At 40.4% G+C, this 19,350-nt stretch overlaps 1 protein-coding gene across 1 annotated transcript in view; it reads left to right on the forward strand.

Annotated features, from left to right (window-relative positions):
• The first annotated feature begins 2,372 nt into the window (after positions 1-2,372).
• The window catches only part of RYBP (RING1 and YY1 binding protein), a 66,613-nt gene continuing 49,635 nt past the window's right edge, over positions 2,373-19,350 (forward strand). Inside the window, exons 1-2 of the mRNA XM_063426762.1 lie at positions 2,373-2,715; positions 4,109-4,234. Of these exons, the coding sequence (XP_063282832.1) occupies positions 2,684-2,715; positions 4,109-4,234 (158 nt within the window). The 5' untranslated portion in view covers positions 2,373-2,683. The remainder of the gene's footprint in view (positions 2,716-4,108; positions 4,235-19,350) is intronic.

Here is a 19,350-nt window from a genome sequence, read left to right on the forward strand (position 1 = left end):
TGTCCCCCCTACACTAAGCTCCTGCCCCCCCTCTACTCAGCTCCTGCCCCTCTCCACTCAGCTCCTGTCCCCCCTCCACTCAGCTCCTGTCCCTCTCCACTCAGCTCCTGTCCCCCTTCCTCAGCCCCATGCCTCCCTCACCACAGCCCTCATAACATCCCCACTACAGCTCCTCTCCCTCATTTGCAACCCATATCACTCACACCACAGCCAGGGACGTTTTAGCCGCAAGGCAAACAATGCATTTGCCTTGGGAGGCATTTTCCAGGGGGCGGCAAAAAAGCCGCCCCCAAATGCCCAGGGCAAATGTCTTGTTAGCCTTGCGGCTAACTGACAAGCCAGGCAGGTTGCTGGGCGGGCGGCGCTGGCAGGCGGCCTGCGAGGGAGCACTTTCCCCTGAGCTGTCTGCTCATCTCCCTCGCGCGCCGCCCGCAGAGTGATGTCGGGAGCCGGAATATGACGTTATATTCGGGCTCACGGCATCACTCTGCGGGCGGCGCGCGAGGGAGCTGAGCAGACAGCTCAGGGGAAAGTGCTCCCTGGCCGGCCGGCCAGCCAGCCGGCTGTCTGACCAACCAGCAGCCCCACTAGACCCCAGGGAGAAACCCCCGTATTCCCAAAGGTAAGGAGGCTGGGAGGCTTGGGGGTTAAATAAAAAAAAAGTGAGTGTGTTAAAGTGAGTGAGTGTGTGTGTTTGTTAGTGTATGTGTGTGTCTGTTAGTGAGTGTGTGTCTGTTAGTGTTTGTGTGTGTCTGCTAGTGTGTGTCTGTTAGTGAGTGTGTGTGTGTGTCTGTTAGTGAGTGAGTGTGTGTCTGTTAGTGAGTGTGTGTGTGTGTGTCTGTTAGCTAGTGTATGCGTATCTGTCAGTGAATGTGTGTGTGTGTGTGTGTGTATTTAGAAGGCGGGGCAGGGGGGAAGGGTTGGGTGGGGGTGGCGCAGGGGGAGGGGGAGCGGGGTGTCTGAGTTTTGTCCTGCCTAGGGCAGCACAAAACCAGGATGCACTACTGACCACAGCCCCATCCCAAATTGTAGCCATTAACCTACTTCAGCCCCTATCCCCCCACTACATTTCCTAACCCCCAAATTATAACTCACCCAAATTACAGCTCATACCCTCCACTACAGCCCCTAGCCCCCCTTTACAGCCTCTTACTCAGCCCCTGTATACTGGCTTTAAAAGTGTAAAGCTTGTGTCAGTATGTCTGTGTGTGTAGTATGTCTGTCTATGTGTGTGCCAGTTTGTCTGTGTGTGTGTGTGTCAGCATGCCTGTAACTGTGTGTGTGTCAATGAGAGTGTGTCAAATCAGAAAGTGTGTGTGTGCCTGTCAGTGAGTGTGTCTGTTTAGGTGACTGCCCCTCTTTCAATCACATGGGAAAGGTGTTTTTACTCTCCTCCTGGTGCAACGGGACACTTGACTGGATTTGACACCCCCCCAGACCAAAGGCTGCCGGCCCTCCCCTGATTTGATATATATACCAAGATAATGGTGAGGTATGCCAAGTTTGCTGAAAGACAGCTGCCAACTCAATTGCCAAAACTTTGAAGAAAAAAAAAAAATCCGAAAAGAAGGAAATTGACACATACACAATATTATACATCCTCCACAGTTTTAAACACGTTGTGCAACAGCAGACTGCGTGAAGGAATTAGTCTAATACACTCTGGTTTAATCTTCTCCACCTGTTTATACCTACCTCTCATTTTCTCTAATAATAATAAGTTATAAGTTATATAACTGCACGTTAAAGGGTTTAGACCTTTATAGCCCTTCGATATAAGCCTGACATTGGTCATTAAGGGGTCCCTCAAACCCCATTATATACTTTAGATCGTAAGCTCATGGGCTATCTAACAAAGCACTTTGAGAGTCTAGATCTCAGCTTACAGGCTGGGCCCTCTTTACCTTTTGTATTTGAACGTCACTATTGTACGTTCTCCCCTAATAGTACAGCGCTGCGGAATATGTTGGAGCTTTATAAATGCCAGTAATATATAAATAAATAAATAAATAAATGGTTAACACACTCTGCTACAATGCAATCACCTTGCCCTCAGTCTGCATTCCCCATTTATACACAGTAACAGTATTTCACCTTCCTCACTCTGACAAGAAGTGTTGCACTTTTAATACAGCTCAATAATAGGCAGTCACCTGCCTGCAGGAATGAATAATACATCACACTCCTCCATTCCCAATAGCTGGACTTTTAATACAGCCCCCAATAAAAGCAGTAACCTTGCTCCATGTCTGCTCTCCCCCTTCTCCAGAAATTAATAATACTTCACCTTCCTCACTTCCCAAGTGTTGGACTTTTAAAGCCCCCTCCGCCTGTGATTGGCTGCCGGGTTCGGTGACATCACGGCGGCCGTGCCCCGCCCCTCCTTCCGTCCCTGGGTGACTGGTCTGTGCAGTCTGGCAGCAGATCGGCGGAGAGAACGCGGCTGTGGCTGATCCTAGACCCCCCAAGGCGGATCACCAGGACCCCCCAACCACTCCACAGCACCCTCAGCCAACCCATCAACCCAAAAAGGACCCCTGCCCCCCACCTTAACTCCATTTAAACCCCCTCCCCCCTCTCCTAGACCACCCTCTACCCATTGCTATTTATTGATAGGATTTGGGGGGGGGTCCCTGCAGAAAATAAGAGGGGGGAGGGTGCAGCAGGCGTGGATTTTACATTCATGATTATGGGCGACAAGAAGAGCCCGACCAGGTACAGTCCAGAAAGGGGAGGCGGGGGGGGGAGGTGGTGGATTTGGGGAGGGGCAAGCAAGGGGGGGGGTGGTGGTGAGGTGGGGGGGTTAGTGTTATTTATATAACCCCATTATATGTAGACAGATGAAGACATAATTCCCCCCCCCCCCCCCTCCCCTCCTCCACAATTATCTCTGTGCCCTTGTACTTGGAGACTACAGTACCACCCTGATCCCCCTTCCCCATTATGTGAGAAGCACCCCTCATGGTGTCTTTGTAGCTCCCCCTCTCCTATAGAGATGTATATGTCTCCTTATGTCTGTGCCAGAAAGTCCAGGGGCTGTGCTATGGCGGCTGATCCTCTCTGACACACACACACACACTCCCTCCATAGAGCCTCAGACAAAGAGAATATTTACCAGAAGAGAGAGAGAGAGAGAGAGAGAGAGGAAAAAAGGAGGGCAGGGTAGAGAGAGAAACGCCTCCACTGCCCTAAAAAAATATCTAAATAAATAGTACTGTCTCCCTACCAGCTCTTCTGTATGTGCTGTGGTATGTGGGTTATTGATGGGGAAATGTCAAGGCTCCATGGTAGGAAGAGGGGACAAGAATTGTGTGCATCTCATGGCATGGTTTCTTTGTCTTTTGCATGTTATTTTTTTTTTCTTCACAGTGAGGTATCCTGTTTTGCTGTCTGCTAGCTTGTCACCCTTCTCTCCCTCTCTCTCTCTCCCTCCCCCCCCTCCCTTGGTGAGAGAGGGCCTGCATCAGTGAAGGGTGCAGGAAGGGGTTAATGATAATGGGGAGGGGTGCAGTTTGTGGTGGTGTCAGTAGGGGAGAGAGAGAGTGGCATGGTTATATGTCAAGTTAAGGATAAATGAATTTTTTCTGCAAGTGGCGCTGGTGCTTTCAGAGAGGCTGGCAAACCTAGTAGGAGACTGGCACATACAAGGAGGGGGCGAAGTCAGGGCAGGGCAGCTTGTATGGCATTAAGGCTGTAGACTATTGGAGTCGAAGAACCAGTTCGGCACCCCCCCACCCCCCTTCATGTGTGCTAATTAACCCATTCTGCGACTGAGTTGATTTTCTTTCCTTCTGCTCTGTTATAATGCAGTCGTAATATCGGAATATATATTTCTTAGTCCATCGTCATTCCCCTACTCCCCCCCTCCCTTGCAGGCATTGGACTGACAAACTGCATCAGTACCTAGCTGCATATTTCAGGATGTAGAGCTCTGCATAGCCTGCCATTGTCAAGTTAAATTTAGGACTTCTGCAGCCCTCCAGATGATTCGGAAAAACAGATATATCTGAGGGACGGCTACTGAAATATTTGAGGTGTCATAGGCGTTAAGGGTGATAATCCAATTTTATTTTTATTCTTCTTCGAACACTTTTGTTTTCTTCTGCAGGCCAAAAAGGCAAGCTAAGCCATCTGCGGACGAGGGCTACTGGGATTGTAGTGTATGCACTTTTAGGAACACAGCTGAAGCTTTCAAGTGCAGCATTTGTGATGTCCGGAAAGGAACCTCCACCAGGTACTGTTGTGAAATTGTTTTCTTCTGAGAAGTAGCTTTTGCGGTCAAATTTGGTCAGTCAAAATCTTTATTTGTGAATCTATGTGCCTTCATCTTTACCAGAAAGTCATGATGCGTTCCTCGCAAATGTTGTTGGTTTTTTGTTTTTTTTTCTCCTTCACTGTTTTTGCTGTTATTAACTTTAAAATACGAGCATGTCCAACCTCGGACCTGTAGCTATTGTTGGGCTAGAATGCTGAGACTTGGCCGTTAGAAAATGAAGATTATTGGAAAGTCTAAGATGGACACCCTTAGTACTTGTGGTTTTAGATTGTGCTACGTCATTGAGACTCTTCCAGGATGATTGGACATAGGTTGGGTATCTTCACAGAGCCAGCAGTGTTTGGTGGTACTTAAGAGAGCTGCATCATTGATTTCCCTTAGGAGCAGATAACTGATAACATTAATATTGATGGTAATGATGTATTGGCCCCCACATTTCTAAAAAATTACTTTAGCATTCCAAGGTTTGAGTGTACACACTTGCCTTAATACCTAGATATTTTATAGATGTCTGTTAAAGCTTTGCTTGGAATTACATTGTTGGCCATCTCTACAAATTACATTGTTGGCAATCTCTACTATGGCGCCCATGATAAGACCCTTGAATGGAAAATCTGTAGTGAAGATATTGTGGTTCACTGCTGTTTTGCACTGTTCTGAAACAGGCTGCATTGCAGCATCTTGTTGTATAAGGCGATGCATAGTTCTAAAAGTGGTGCAGTAACCATGGAAACAATGGAATGCGGTCTGTTATTTACCTTATCTTAGAATATTGCTCTTCATACATCTGTTTTTCACCGTATTTCAGATCAAATTCTGAATTAACATTTATCTCAACACAAACCATTCTGAGCCTTGTACAGAAATGGTACTGTCGTAAAGAACATCCATGTCAAATCATTATATCCTTTAAGGATATTATAAATGACACTGCAAAGTTATGCATTGTGTCATTCAGACCATGGTTGACCACAAGGTACATTCTCCAACCACCCCCAGATATTGTAGCTAAAGGTTGTCAAACCATCATGGGAGTTGTAGTTCTATTACAGCTGGGCATCTTCAATTTAGCCATTCGTTATGTAGAACACTTCGCTGTCCATCTGAGGCTGGTTGGACTTTTCTTCCCGTTTTAAAGCATTTCCTCCAAGCTTACCAGCCTTTATTGTAAAGACAACCCTTCAAATTTTGATGAAACAAAAATAAGCAGCCAGTTTGAGTGAGAAGTGACGTGGTTTTTACCACAAATTAGGAATTTACATACAAGATCTCAAAACAGATGATTCATCTTGTTCTTTGAAACTTTGAGAAAAGAGACTGATGTTATGCTGCTATGATGCACTTGAGCACGTTTTATCCTCGTGATTAGAAACGGAATGCATCACAATGTGTATTTATTGTATGACTGGAATCAAACTTCAATCCTCTGTCTTGCCAGATTTTCAGTATGTTTTGCACGCTGCTCATTGATATGCCAGTTTATGTATCATGTATTTGCTATTTAGAGAAACACTAAAACTCTGATAAGATGTATACCTTAAAGACAGATTTTACCACCTGTTTTGCGTGGTGATCATTTAAAAATTGCTGAATGCATTGTCGCATTGTGTGACAGTCTGCAAATTGTAGTACAGTGGAATTTTGTGTAGTGTCACTTTTATTGTTGAAGTATTGAATTGTATGTCAACCAAGTGTCCAAAAGACAAGATAGGTCTAACTTGGATTGTGAGATATTAAGATCAATTCGTCCAACCTGTATGTCCTTTATACTTTTATAGCCTGAAAATGTTGGTTGGTGCTTGTTGGCAGTATAAATTTAGTGAAGGCATGAAAATGGTTTTGTTCTTTTATGACAATTCACGGCTATTTAGTAAGTTCTGTAGCTACATGTAATTTTTAATAGGTATCCCAGATCCATCTGAACCACATTTCCTGTACAGTTAGCCAAGTATCATGGGAATTGTAATTCAAAAATATTTGACGTACCAAAGTATTTGTCACTGATATATAGCATTTACTTAGAATGCCTCAAGGAACTGTTTGATACCTTGTTAAATTTGATTTAAGATCCTGTCAATTGCAGATATTTGTACACTTGCCATCCCTACACATCGATCTCCTGGAATCGTGTTAAATAGAATGGGGCACATCTTGGCAGGATGTGGTGTTTATAGCAAATAGAAAATAATTGTGAAAACACTTCTAGACTTCTGCTCCCAACACATCGAGAGGTGTTACGGAAGCATTTTGGGCATACAAATAAATCTTCAGACTCCAGAGGATATAACTGCATCTTTTAGTCTTGGGCAGTAGGCATAGGTCAAAAAGCGATAGTTCTCTTTTTAATTTTGTTTTGTTTTTTCCTAAGCTGTCCTCACGCAGAGCTAGGGCTTTTCTCCCATCAGAAAGGAATTTGATGATCCTGATTTCTTCATGCATGACTTTGAAATATATGGCTATAGTTTGCAGACCTGTTAAGAAAAATATAAACCTTTGTTTGTTTGACCTTACTGCCTGGTTTATTGTGGTTTATTATGAATGGCTGCTGTTGTACCAATGACAAACCTAAAGAGTAAGGTTTTTATAATGTCCTACAGGTGTTAATCTACGTTCATGTGTTGCTCCAACTAAGCCAGTAAAAGCTGTGGTACACCTGATGCTTGTTGCTCTGCCTATCTACTTAGTGGCTCTATGCTCTAATAAAACGTTCTTAACAATGTCTCTAAACATGCCCTAAAAATGTTAAATGTCAATCCAAGCATACCTGACTCGGGGACGTTTTCCAGTTCAGCTCCGTTGGCCTAAAACTTTAAATTCACTTTTGTGTACATCTCCATTCACAGTTTCGTGAAATATTAAATTAGTTTTTGCTTCCCAAGATTTTCTGTAGTTTCATATTTTATTCACTCTCTTCAGAATTTTCTTTGATTTCTGAATGGTTTTAAAATCTTTAGTAGGAAGTGAAATTTTTTTTATGGGAATTTTATTCCCTATTATGTTAAAGGAACACTATATGGTCTGTGTTAAAGCCACTATTTAGCCCCCCTGAACCCTCCCCTTCAGTTCCCCCTAAATATTGTAATAGTTTACCTTTATTACACTCTGCTGGTGCTGGCTCTGCCTCCATGGCTGACATCATCAGAAGTGATGATTTCAGCCAACCAAAAATGCTTTCCCATAGGATAGCATTGGATTGGTTGAGATTGTCAATTCTGATGATCTCAGCCAGGGGCGGAGCCAAGGGCCACCCTAGACAATTAGCATCTACTCATAGAGATGCATTGAAAGTTAAGTATCTGCATGCAGAGGTTGGATACACTGAATGGCAGTGCTGCTTAATAAAAAAAATCTGCAGGCACTGACTTTGCTCTCTAGAGCATATACATAAAGCTGTAGTTGTTCTGATGACTTTGGTGACTACTGTCCTGTTAAGCTGGTATTCTCTTTTTTTTTGGGGGGGGGGGGGGGGGGGGGGAAGGGGTTTGCCAACCCCCATTTGGAGACAAGACTGCCTGTGTGTGTAAGTGGCAGTGGGAGACCTAATAGGTAGATATACTCACTTTAAGTTTTCTATTTAAAAAAAAAAAAAGTTACGAGAGCCACTTTGTGAACACTTTATTTTTTATTTTTTTTACATCTTGCTGCTATGTCTCACAAAGTTTTATACAAATATTTGTGAATGTCTTTTGTAAACTATTTCCAGCAGGCATCTTTTATGGCCAAATGTTTATTTTTCTTGTGCATTCTTCTTAAAACCAAAGGCATTAGTTGGCAATTTTCCCCTTGAATGTGGGGAATGAATAGCCTTGTAAAGTGACTTCACCATCTTTCTTTTGAAATCCTAGATAAACTGAATGGATATAGTTTCAAAACATTGTAACTCATAATAAGCTGTTGCAAATGGCTGGATTCGTCAGATACAAGCATTCTCTTTAGTTTGGAACTGCAATACAGCTTTTTACTGTTACTTTTGTGAAAGCAGATGGAATTAATAACCAGTAGGTTCTCCCAACTGCTTTGGCAGGGGAAAAATCTCCATCCAAGTCATTCCTTTTGATGTACCCAGTTGCCATATACTGATCTAGGCTGTAAACTAGAAAGATTACCTCAGGGAGGCCTCTGGGAGCAAGCAGCCATTTTCTGTTCTGACAAAATGTATTTATTATGTAGCTGTGATAACATTGCTTCTAAGAAGATGTATAATCTCTCTCTGGACTGCTCTATGCTATACATTTAGTTTTAGCAGTGTTGCCAAAAAATAGCTAACTGGTTCGTTTGTAACACAGAATAATAAGAATTTCAAAGTAAATAAAAGCAACGTAGCTTTGAAAATTGCATTTTAATTTTTTTTAACGAGCGTGAAGTCAAACTTTAACCTTCCTTTCAGCCTACAGATTTTTAGATTTTAACTATTTGATTCAATACCTAATACTTTGGATATCATAAATAAAAAATAAATAAATTACAAAACCGATCTACCTTTTAATCATGTGCTATCCTGGCCTTGCCTTGGAAGTCTGTATGCATGATGTAAGATCTATGATGATGGTCTTGGTCCAGTATAAAGCACCTCATCCCAGAAGTTCTGGGACTCTACAACACATGTGAAGCGATATCTGCTCTGCACTAATTGCATGCTTTGTGAGAATTCTCACCATTCAGCGTTGTCACGCTGGGTGGGATAACTTAGAAAAAGCAAATTTGTTAAGAGCTACGTTGTGATGGCTGCAATGGTCTTTATCAAGCTTGATGAAGACTGTTGCTATTGTACATTTTGGGCAGCTGAATAAAGGGACACTACTTTAAAAAGGAAGTTCTGGATTTTATTTGCATACTTTCCTCAATATATATTGGTTTGGGTGGAACCAGATTCTTTGCACCCTTGAGTGGGTGGTAGGTGCTGTTCAAAATGTTTAAGAATGGTTTGACATGTTGGCCAATGTCAGCCCCGCACAGCTCCCAACCTCCATTATACTGTTTAGTTAGAGCCAGACACTATTGATCATGCAATTCTTATGGCTCCTGTGAGCTTAGCCGCTGTACTTGGGTCAGTGGAGTGACCTTCTGGCTCTCGTTGAACAGGAGCGGAGGTAGGGTGCACATCCAGTGGACTGAGGTAAGAAGTTAAATTGTAGTTAATTAATTTGACTTCTTACCGTGGGTTGGGGGCGAGGTCAAGGGCAATACAGGCATCTTAACTACTTAAGCATGCTGTAGTGGTTATGGAGGTTAGTCACTTTATTTTTCTTTCTTATGTTTTCATGTTTTTTTTTTTTTTTTTTTTTTAACAATTTACAATTAGTTTTTTTTTAGCTATAGTTAGATTTAAAAAGGTTACATACCTCTTATACAACTAATACCACAAATACTGTACATAGGATTTCAGCATAAATCTTTCTAACTGTAGTTGTTGTAATAGTTTAGTTTCACAAAAAAAAAATGCATTTCTTTTTTAATGTTAACAAATGTGTTGGACAATTATTTTAGATTGGTAGTTTTGCAGAAATCATTTTGTAGTTGCTGTGTTCGTGTGAGAATTCCTAAACATCTTGCATAACTCAGTGCAGTTACAGTCCTGCTATGTTTCATTGCCATGGGGAATTAATCCACGTAATTTGTGTTAAACCATTGTATCAACCAATCATTGTTTATAAATTAAACAGGTGTTTGCTAAACTCTTGGCTCGTGTCTGTTTGACCTCCCCATAATTATATGACCTCTTATGTATATTCATGACTTAGTGCAATTAAAGGCGCATGAATTAAGGCGCCAGAAGCATTTTCATTGGCCCTCGGGCTGTCTGGGAATGTCACCAGTTTTGTACTGCATGATTCTTTGACTAGCCTTACCCCAATCCTGCACTATATAAATATTCATGTATAGCTCAAATCATGCCTTTCTGTTGCAATGCATTCCCCATGTCTGACTATGGCATAGATAAATATATATATTCATGTATAGCTCATCTCGTTAAAGGGATGAACAGTACAGATTTAGAGTATGCCCAAGGCAAGCAGTTGTCCTCGGCCATTCAGAGGTTTGGTGTTTGAATGTTTCTTGGAGAAATGGTGAATACGTAATGAGAGTTGCTCAGCCTTCAATTCCTCCACCATGATTTTTAAAGGTCTGTGATTTTTAATGACTCAGGCAAACTTTTCCAAATCTTCAGAATTTCATGAGATTTTTTTTTAAGTGTGTGTGTATGAGTTTATATGTATTTATAAGTTTGTGTGTGTGTGTGTGTATGTATATATATATTAGTATGCGCTTTTTTACATGTGTAAATCTGATCTTGGGCCACTTCACTTGATCTTTCACTGGTTCTAGATTAAGCTGAACAACAAATTGCAGGGTTGAGGAAAGGAGAACAAAGTGATGAAAAGTACCATGGAAATTGAGTGTGCATGTGAAATGAGCCTGTACAGCTGTTGTTCCCACGAGCTAGTCCCATATCTGTTTACAAGTATCCTCAGTGGTTTTAAGGCTGTTTCCTATGAATATTTCCTGTATGATTATAAAAAATAGGAAGAAATTCCAAATCCAATCTCTTTGTTCTGTCTTCTCTTGTATTTATTTTCTGCCTCATTTGCTGTTTAACCATATAAGCCTTTAGTAAAAGGGGAAAAATGCACTGAAGTATGTGCATGCCCTCCCTTGCTATAATCTGAGAACTGACCACTGTTTCCCAAGGGCAAGTAAGGTGAATGAATTGTATTTCACAGGAGGTGATGTATTGTTGACGTTGAATAAAGACAAAGTCTTTAAACTTTATTCAAAAAACTATGTAACCTGTGACCCCTTCTCTTATAGCTGTTAATGTGGTTCTAATCCCAATCAAGTCTATTAAACGGCTGACAGTGATGAGTTATAACTTATGCACCATTTTATTTTTACTTTCCAAACATTTCTTCTCTTAATTACCATATTTAACAGATTAACAATTTGTGCAAAAAGCCACTTTTCATATTGTATTATGGTATTTTTGTTTTTATTTTATGTATTTTTTTTTTTTTTTTACTTGCACCTATGTTAAAATGAATAGATTTCACTTTAAAATGATTTAACTGGGTGCAGGATGACGCTGTTTACATCATGAATGGTAGGCATGCAGTGGACCTGCTGATCAGTGTAAAAGTTTGTCTACATTTGGTGGAGTGTGAAACTTTACCATGCTGGTTGAGCATATTAGGAGTCCTAAACCGCAGGCTCTAGCCTGCCAAGGGTCTCTGATTCCTAAGTGTGTTGGCTGCGTTTTTTTACATTATCACTGGTATTACATGCTGTGAGTTATGTATATAGAATTGATCTGGGCCAAGGTTCTTAAACAGATAATTGACATGAGCATTCATTTGGTTTCCAAGGTAATTGTTCAACGTCTAGAACTTTGCCCCACATTTGTTCTTCATCCACAGTCTCCTGTATGTTCACTCACTGCTTGCTGAGGGCTTGGAGTCCCTGGTGAACCCATGGGAAGGATTATAGCTGTGTCCATCCTGATTGGTCAGAAAATACTCTCAATTTGTTTTATTTTAATAATAGTAGCATGTGTTTAGCGCTTCTGAAGTACTCTTGAATTATTATACATTAGTTCTGCTAATTCTTTGAAGAGCAGGTAGTTATGTAATGCAGTGATCTGATCATTTCATATGGTACTGAAAACCGCGCAAAGCACAGTCTTGCATTGGCACAATCGGTATTTCTAGAATTATCTGTCAGAAAAGGTATGGGGATAGGAAGTAGTATGAACAAAAGAGCCCCATAGCACCACTAGGCCACAAATCTCACTCTGAAAGGTATTGTATTTTTTTGGTCAATATCATCTTGTTAAACTTTTGGTCAACACATTTGTCCAAGTATAATCCGAGATGGGTTGGTGGGCAGGTTGTAGAACATTATGCAGCCGTTTGAGTTGAAAGACCAGTCTAGAAGGGGGGTGGGGGAGCGCAGTGCCATTGTTTGCACTGTTATATTTAGAGTATTGGAATGCAAGGCAGATAACATAAGACAGTACATATTCATCTAATAGATATTATCAAATAAAGTCCTTTCTAATTTGAACTGTAATTTTCCCAACTACCGAGCAGAATACTAATGGTGTCTCTCTACACATAGTCCAAACCTCGGCCAAAACAAGCATATATATAATTTTATTATAATTATTCTTGGCAATTCTAAGGCAAAATTAGAAAAAGTGCATATTATTCCATGCTGGATGCTCTGGGGACTTTTTTGCAGGACCACTTCTACCTCACTCTGATGATATTGGCTCTTTTCTCTAAAAACCTAATATTTATATAATTAGGAGTTAATTCATTACAGGCCCGTGATTTCAGCATGTCTGAAATTGCATTGTAATAACCTCTGCATGGGTAATTCTCAGAGAAGCCATGATCTGGCTCTGTGAGCGCATGTGATGGCACAGTCCTAGCAATGTTAGATGAGCAGAAGAAAACCATGATTCCAACCTTTTCCAAGAGATTAGCAAAAACATACAGCACCAACATAGGCTGCAGTGCAGTGTGTGTGTGTGTGTATATGTATGTATATATTTTTTTATTCTTTTTTGCGAGAACCTCTAATGGGTTTTGCACGGTTTCTAGAGCACTTTGACTGCTTGGAGAGCTTACCTGATGTGAATTTACTCTGTGTGCTTTATTTGAATAAAGCTCCACAATGAAAGATTTGATTCTTTAATGCAGGTAGTTTCTTTCATCTGGATATTCAAGTTGATAGAACTACACTATAGTCCGTGGACTGTGGAACGTCCTTAAGTGCAAGTTTCTCAGATATGACAAAACTCTTACTATTGGATACAAATACAAAGAAACTAGTCCTGCACTCAAACTCCTATTACTCCTGGGCGGCAGCAATAACTATAGTACACATCAGCCAAAATACATATAAATAGTAAAAACCAAAGAAAAAAGTTACCTGCGCTCTTTCCACATCCCTATGTATTTTTAAACAAATGGAGGTTTTTAGTTACCTCTAATGGCCATGAGAGGGTAAGCCCACCTGCCACATCAAGGCAGACCTCTTAGGTGGGTCCTAACGCTAACCATTCGCCTTGCTTCCTTGAGCTTCTAGCAAAAATATCTCCGAGACAGAAAGGTGTATTTTTTATATACATCCCTACATTCTTATTAACCCTTAATAGGCCTTTCACTGAGCAGTGAGTACCAGTATATTAACAACTGCCTTTCAAAATAAAGACCGAAATAGTTAGCGTTAAAAAAAAAAAAAAAAACGTCCAGCTTAGTTGTGTTGGCCCATATTATGCAAGTTATTCGATGCAAAGGATGGCACACTCCAGCAACAATAATGGCGCTAGTGCCAAACATTCCAAAGACACTACTTCTAATGTCAGTTCAATGAAATGAAGGCCAGGCATGTTGGTATAAAAATCTTTTATATACAGTTTAGCGGATGGAAGCATTTCCTTGGGTCAGACAATGTTTGAAAACCGACAGTCTCTATAATCTGCATTAGTGCAGGGAGTGAAACAGGAAAGACCATAGAGAGGGTGCGTTTTCAAACACTCTGACCCAAAGTGTATGTATATGGCTGAAGAGCCCTGTCATAAAATAAAGGTAGGGATAGATTTAACTTTCCTTTTCTTTTCCATGTACTTCATTAATAAAAACAAAAAAAATCTATTTCCTTTTGAACACTTGATGAAAGGGTTATTCTATTAAAATAGTTTTCCTTTAAAGGAACTCTCCAAGCTATTCTCTTAAGAAGAGCTTGGTGGTTGGCACACGGCAGACCAGGTAACAGACTACTTACAGTGGGGTGAGTGCCAGGACACCAAAACCACTATAGTTTGGCTATGGTGCTTCAAGTATTCCTTTACTCTATTCATAGAATGATCATATAAAACTTAAGGGTTTCATTCTGTACCTCAAGGATTTACTGTAGTTCACTGGGGGCTAACCTTGGCTCCTAGATGTTTATGAAGTATATTTCCAGTGTAGCTCTGCCAGCCTTTATCCTTTAGGCTTGCTGATACTGATCACCATAAGAAATTTTATTCATAAACTCTCTAGGTTACCAAGGTTAGGCATTACGGCATAAGGTTGTTGTTTTTTTTCGTTTTTTTTTTTTTTTTTTTTTTAAGTCCTTAGAGCATAGGCTAATAAGCTGGCTTCACGCATTCTATTCAGGGATGCTTATATAGGTCGCACTAAACTGATGGATGGCTACATGATGATGAAGTTAATCTGCCGACAGAGTCATTTGTCTCCTGAGGACTCTGGCATCGAGCATGTCATTAGCCTCTGAAGAACTGCTCTTTACCATGACGTTTTGTTTGTAGAGCTACGGGAATCCACCGGTCTTCTGCAATAGAAGATCCAGGATAATTTAATTTAGCTGATGTCTGATAGATTCATCGGAAAACATCTTTGATTTTATACACTTTGTGGCAAGATCTATTCAATTACTGGCCAAACGCATTGATCACTAGAATTGAAATAGGTTTAAAGTGCTATTCAGAGCCTGCTCAGTGCAGCAGATATATATTTTTATTTATTTTTTATTGCAAGGAATCATTATTTATAGGGTACAGTTTAGCAGTGTATATAAATTATTTGTGCCCAGCTTCTCCAAGAGGTTCTAAGAAGATGATTTAAGGGTAAAGGCAGAACCTTGTTTATAAGGGAGAGATAAGGTTGCAATTGACTTTTTCTTGAAATGACACTGATCATGAAATATTTGAACAATATCTCTAAGCCTACATTTACTGAACTAAAAGGAAAAATATCTTCTTAAATGTATTTATGGATCTAGGAAAAACAAATTGCTGAATAGATGTAGTGTAGAGGTAAGGAATAGTAGGATTGTGTGTGTGTGTGTGTGTGTGTGTGTGTGTCCAATGCAAAAACCCATCACAACATTATAAAATGCATGTGTTTGTGTTCAGTATGTATATATTCATTTGGGAATGTGGCACATTTTTTATAGTAACATCATGCATATTTTATAAACACAAGTCCATGTCTATCTATATAGCTAGAGAGATCTATCTATATCTCTAGATAAGTGTGGGAGGATGATAGCAAAAAGAGGGACGATGATCAGGACAGAAGGAGTTGAAGTCCCAGAAGGCCAAATAGAAGATGTAGAGAACAGCTACAAGTACCTGGGGGTTCTACAAATGCATGGCAACCACGAGGAAGAGACAAGCAGGATAGCAACATCCAAGTACCTCCAAAGAGTCAGGCAGGTCCTGAAGTCCCAGCTCAATGGCAAGAACAAGATCCAAGCCATCAGCACATATGCCCTACCAGTCATCAGGTACCCAGCTGGAATAATAACCTGTCCAAGAGAAGAACTGGTTTACCATGGATGTCAAGACCAGAAAACTACTCCCTATGAATGGAGGATTTCACCCGAAATCCAGTTTCCAGAGACCGGACACCTGCCGGAAGGAAGGAAGTCAAGGCCACAGTCCTGGATGAAACAGAGCATCCACAAGTACATCACGAAGATGGCCCTCAAAGATAAACAGCTAAGGGAATGCCTGAGACTTCAACAGATGGAGGATGCAGAAAAAGAGGAGGTTCTTTGGCAAGACAAACCTCTCCATAGGGTGTATCACTGGCAGATAGTGTATGTGGCTCACATGACAAAATCCTACCAGTGGTTGGAAAAGGCAGGACTGAAAGACCGCACTGAGGCACTGATCCTAGAAGCACAGGAGCAGGCACTCAGCACCAGATCAATAGAAGCTGGAGTCTACCACACCAGGCAAGACCCAAGGTGCAGACTGTGCAAAGAGGCCTCTGAGACAGTCCAGCACCTAGTAGGCGGATGCAAGATGTTAGCAGGAACAGCATACACCGTGAGACACAACCAAGTTGCTCGGATTGTTTCCCGAAACATCTGCACAGAATATGGATTGGACCTGCCTAAGTCCAGATGGGAGATACCACAAAGGGTAGTCGAGAATTACAGGGCTAAGATCCTGTGGGACTTCAAGATCCAGACAGAGAAGCAAGTGCTGACCAACCAACCCGACGACATGGTGGTAGACAAGGAACGAAAGACTGCAGTCGTGGTGGATGTGGCAATACCCAGTGACTATAACTTCAGAAAGAAGGAACATGAGAAGGTGGAGAAATACCAAGGACTGAAGAACTAGAAAGGATGTGGAAAGTGAAGGCAGTAGTAGTCCCAGTTGGGGTAGGAGCTCTCGGGGCTGTGACTCCCAAGTTAGGGGAGTGGCTTCAACAGATTCCAGGTGGGACATCTGAGATCGCTGTCCAGAAGAGTGCAGTTCTAGGAACAGCTAAGATACTGCACAGAACCTTCAAACTCCTAGGCCTCTGGTAGAGGACATGAGAATGATGAATAAACATATCGCCCAGGAGGGGTGAGAAAATCAATCTTAATTTTTTTTTTTTTTTACATATACATTTTATACGGTTGTGATGGGTTTTTGATGTGGGATTTTGAATTGAATTGTTTTTTTAAGTTTTTGCAGCATTCTGCATCTTTGTCAACACAGGACGCCCAGCATAGGTTTCTGGGTACTGCAATTCAGCTAACAGCTGTATTAAAGGGACACTCCAGTGCCAGGAAAACAATTTGTTTTCCTGGCACCTCAGGTCCCCTCTCCTACCCCCCATCCCAGGTTGCTGAAGGGGTTAAAAAGTACTCAAGGTCGACTGCCATTTTTGGCCCATACGTGCCTAGCGCTCGCCGGTGAAGTTCTCAGATATTCATGTTTGTTCTCCGTTTGTCTGGCTTTCCTTTTTTAGTTTTGCGGCCCATAGCGAATGGAGGCTACATGGGTAAGTTGTCGGAGTGATATTTTTGCCCAAATCCGCAGTTGTATTGTTATTTTGAACGGAGCCCATCGAGTGTGCGTCCGTCTTGTTCAGCGGCTAAGCTCCACCATCATTATTATTTTATTTTTTAATGGACTCAGTATAGGGTTTCCAAACCTGGTATAAAATAAGGATCTCCTGTTTCAGTACGGCACACACATGTCTCCAACCTGGTCAGATAGTAGTGAGTATGGTAAGAGTGGCTTTGCATACTTGCTAACTGTCCTGATTTAAAAAAAAAAAAAAATTTTTATTATTTAAAAAAAAAAATATATATATATATATATATATATATATATATATATATATATATATATATATATATATATATATATATATATATATATTTTATATATTTTTTTTTTTATTGTTTATTTTCTTATAGATAGGTCCACCTTCGTTTTTTGGTCTTTTGTCCCTCTTTATTATTGCCCAATGGCTCTGTGCCGCATATTAAAAAAAATTATTTGGGACGGATAAAATACTAATTGGGCAACTGTTATTTTATTAAAGCAATAGAATCTTGGAGATGTTTCCAATGTTGTTGCTACTTTTTACCATCCAGCAGCTACTTGGTAACATGTCTGTTGTTACTATTATCGAGTAGCAACTGTTCACCAACTACAACATTTCACCAGTAGCAACAGGAAGCTACTGGCGGCTGCTGCTGCTGCTTAAAGCCAGTAACGAAGTATCTGCTAATGGCTCTCGTTATTCTTTGTGGACACACTCTGATAAACTGCTTGCTAGTGCAGGTGAACTCCATCAATCAATTAACAGGAAAAGTTCTCCAGCTCGCTTATTTTGCCCCTTTACCTGTTTTGGACTAAATTTTGAAATTGCCTGGTCAATTGGTTAAGCATCTCATTCACTTTCAGGCAGTTGAAACTGATGACGTGTTGGTTTATGCAGGTAATGGTAGTCAAGGTAATATCTGGCACTGGATTTTCTGTTTTGGAATTATCTGCTTAAGATAAGGAAGTGTACTAAATATTTTACATGTCAGAAATGCAAATAGTATTTTTTTTTTCAGATTAATGCTGCTTCTATATTGTCGAATAAGTGATCCCCCGACTCTGTTTCCCTTTAAAGCAATGATGGTGATTATTTCTAAGTATTGATCTAAAAAAAAAATAACATGTAGCAAGCACACTGAAATAATTAAAATAGGTTTTGGCATGTTATAGGAAACTGTTAATAATTTTTTTGTATCTGATTAAAATAGAACTCCAGGTTTATTTTCGGGACTTTTAAAGCATATTGTGGTTTCCTTAATCCAAGATGCTTGGCATAAGCTTCATTGTTTGTAAATGCATGTGTTGGATCAAGCTGCTGAAGCTTATTATGTTGTTCTATGACCGTTGTATAAATGTCTCCTGTAATGCGAAACACTAAACCCAGCATAATGGTGTTTGTATAATCATATGTTTCATTTTGATATATTTTCTGTTTAGTTGATGACTCAACAACCAGTCCAGATTAGTGGTTTTCTCTCTGATTTTCAGATTGTGCCTGGCTAAAATAAATTGACTAATCTCTGTCCAGGAGATACTTGTAAACTAGCAACAAACTATATGCACATTCCTTGTTAACTACATTATTATTATTGTTGTTGTTGTTGTTCAAATGAGCAAATATATACTGGTTTAATATACATTGTAAGTAATCCTGTGGAAGTTAGTCTTGTGAATAGGTTTACAAATTGAGGTACATTTTAATGGAACACTCTAAACATATTACAAAAAGTGCAGATTTTTATATATAAAAAAAATGGCATTTCGTATCCAAAATACAAAATAAAAATTCTTTAATATATGGGTGTACATATAAAAGCATGCATGCATTTAATTATGATTTTTTTTTTGTCATCCTCCCCCCCCCCCCCCCGCCCCAAATCTTAAAAGCGCTTCAAAAATCTGCAAATCTCTTGTCTGGAGCCTGTTTAAACCCTCCCCTTCTAACCCAGCACATACTTTCTGTGGCTGTCCAATCACAGGCTTCCCAATGCAGCTCAATGAGCAGTCTTTGGAAGACAGGTTCTCTGAGCAATTGATGCCTCTTGAGTTTATTTTAACTGAACTAAACAAGCCAGGAAGTAACAGTAGTTACTGGGAGTGTAACCAGGTTAATTTATCAAAGTGGACACACTTCACATACAAAGCAAGTTAAAGTGCATTAGGTATTTGTAATGTCCTTTTAATGGTCTAGTACTTATATTATAAAGACTTTTAGCCCAATTACTAT

This window comes from Pelobates fuscus, chromosome 7, assembly GCF_036172605.1.
Source record: "Pelobates fuscus isolate aPelFus1 chromosome 7, aPelFus1.pri, whole genome shotgun sequence".
Taxonomy (NCBI): Eukaryota; Metazoa; Chordata; class Amphibia; order Anura; family Pelobatidae; genus Pelobates; species Pelobates fuscus.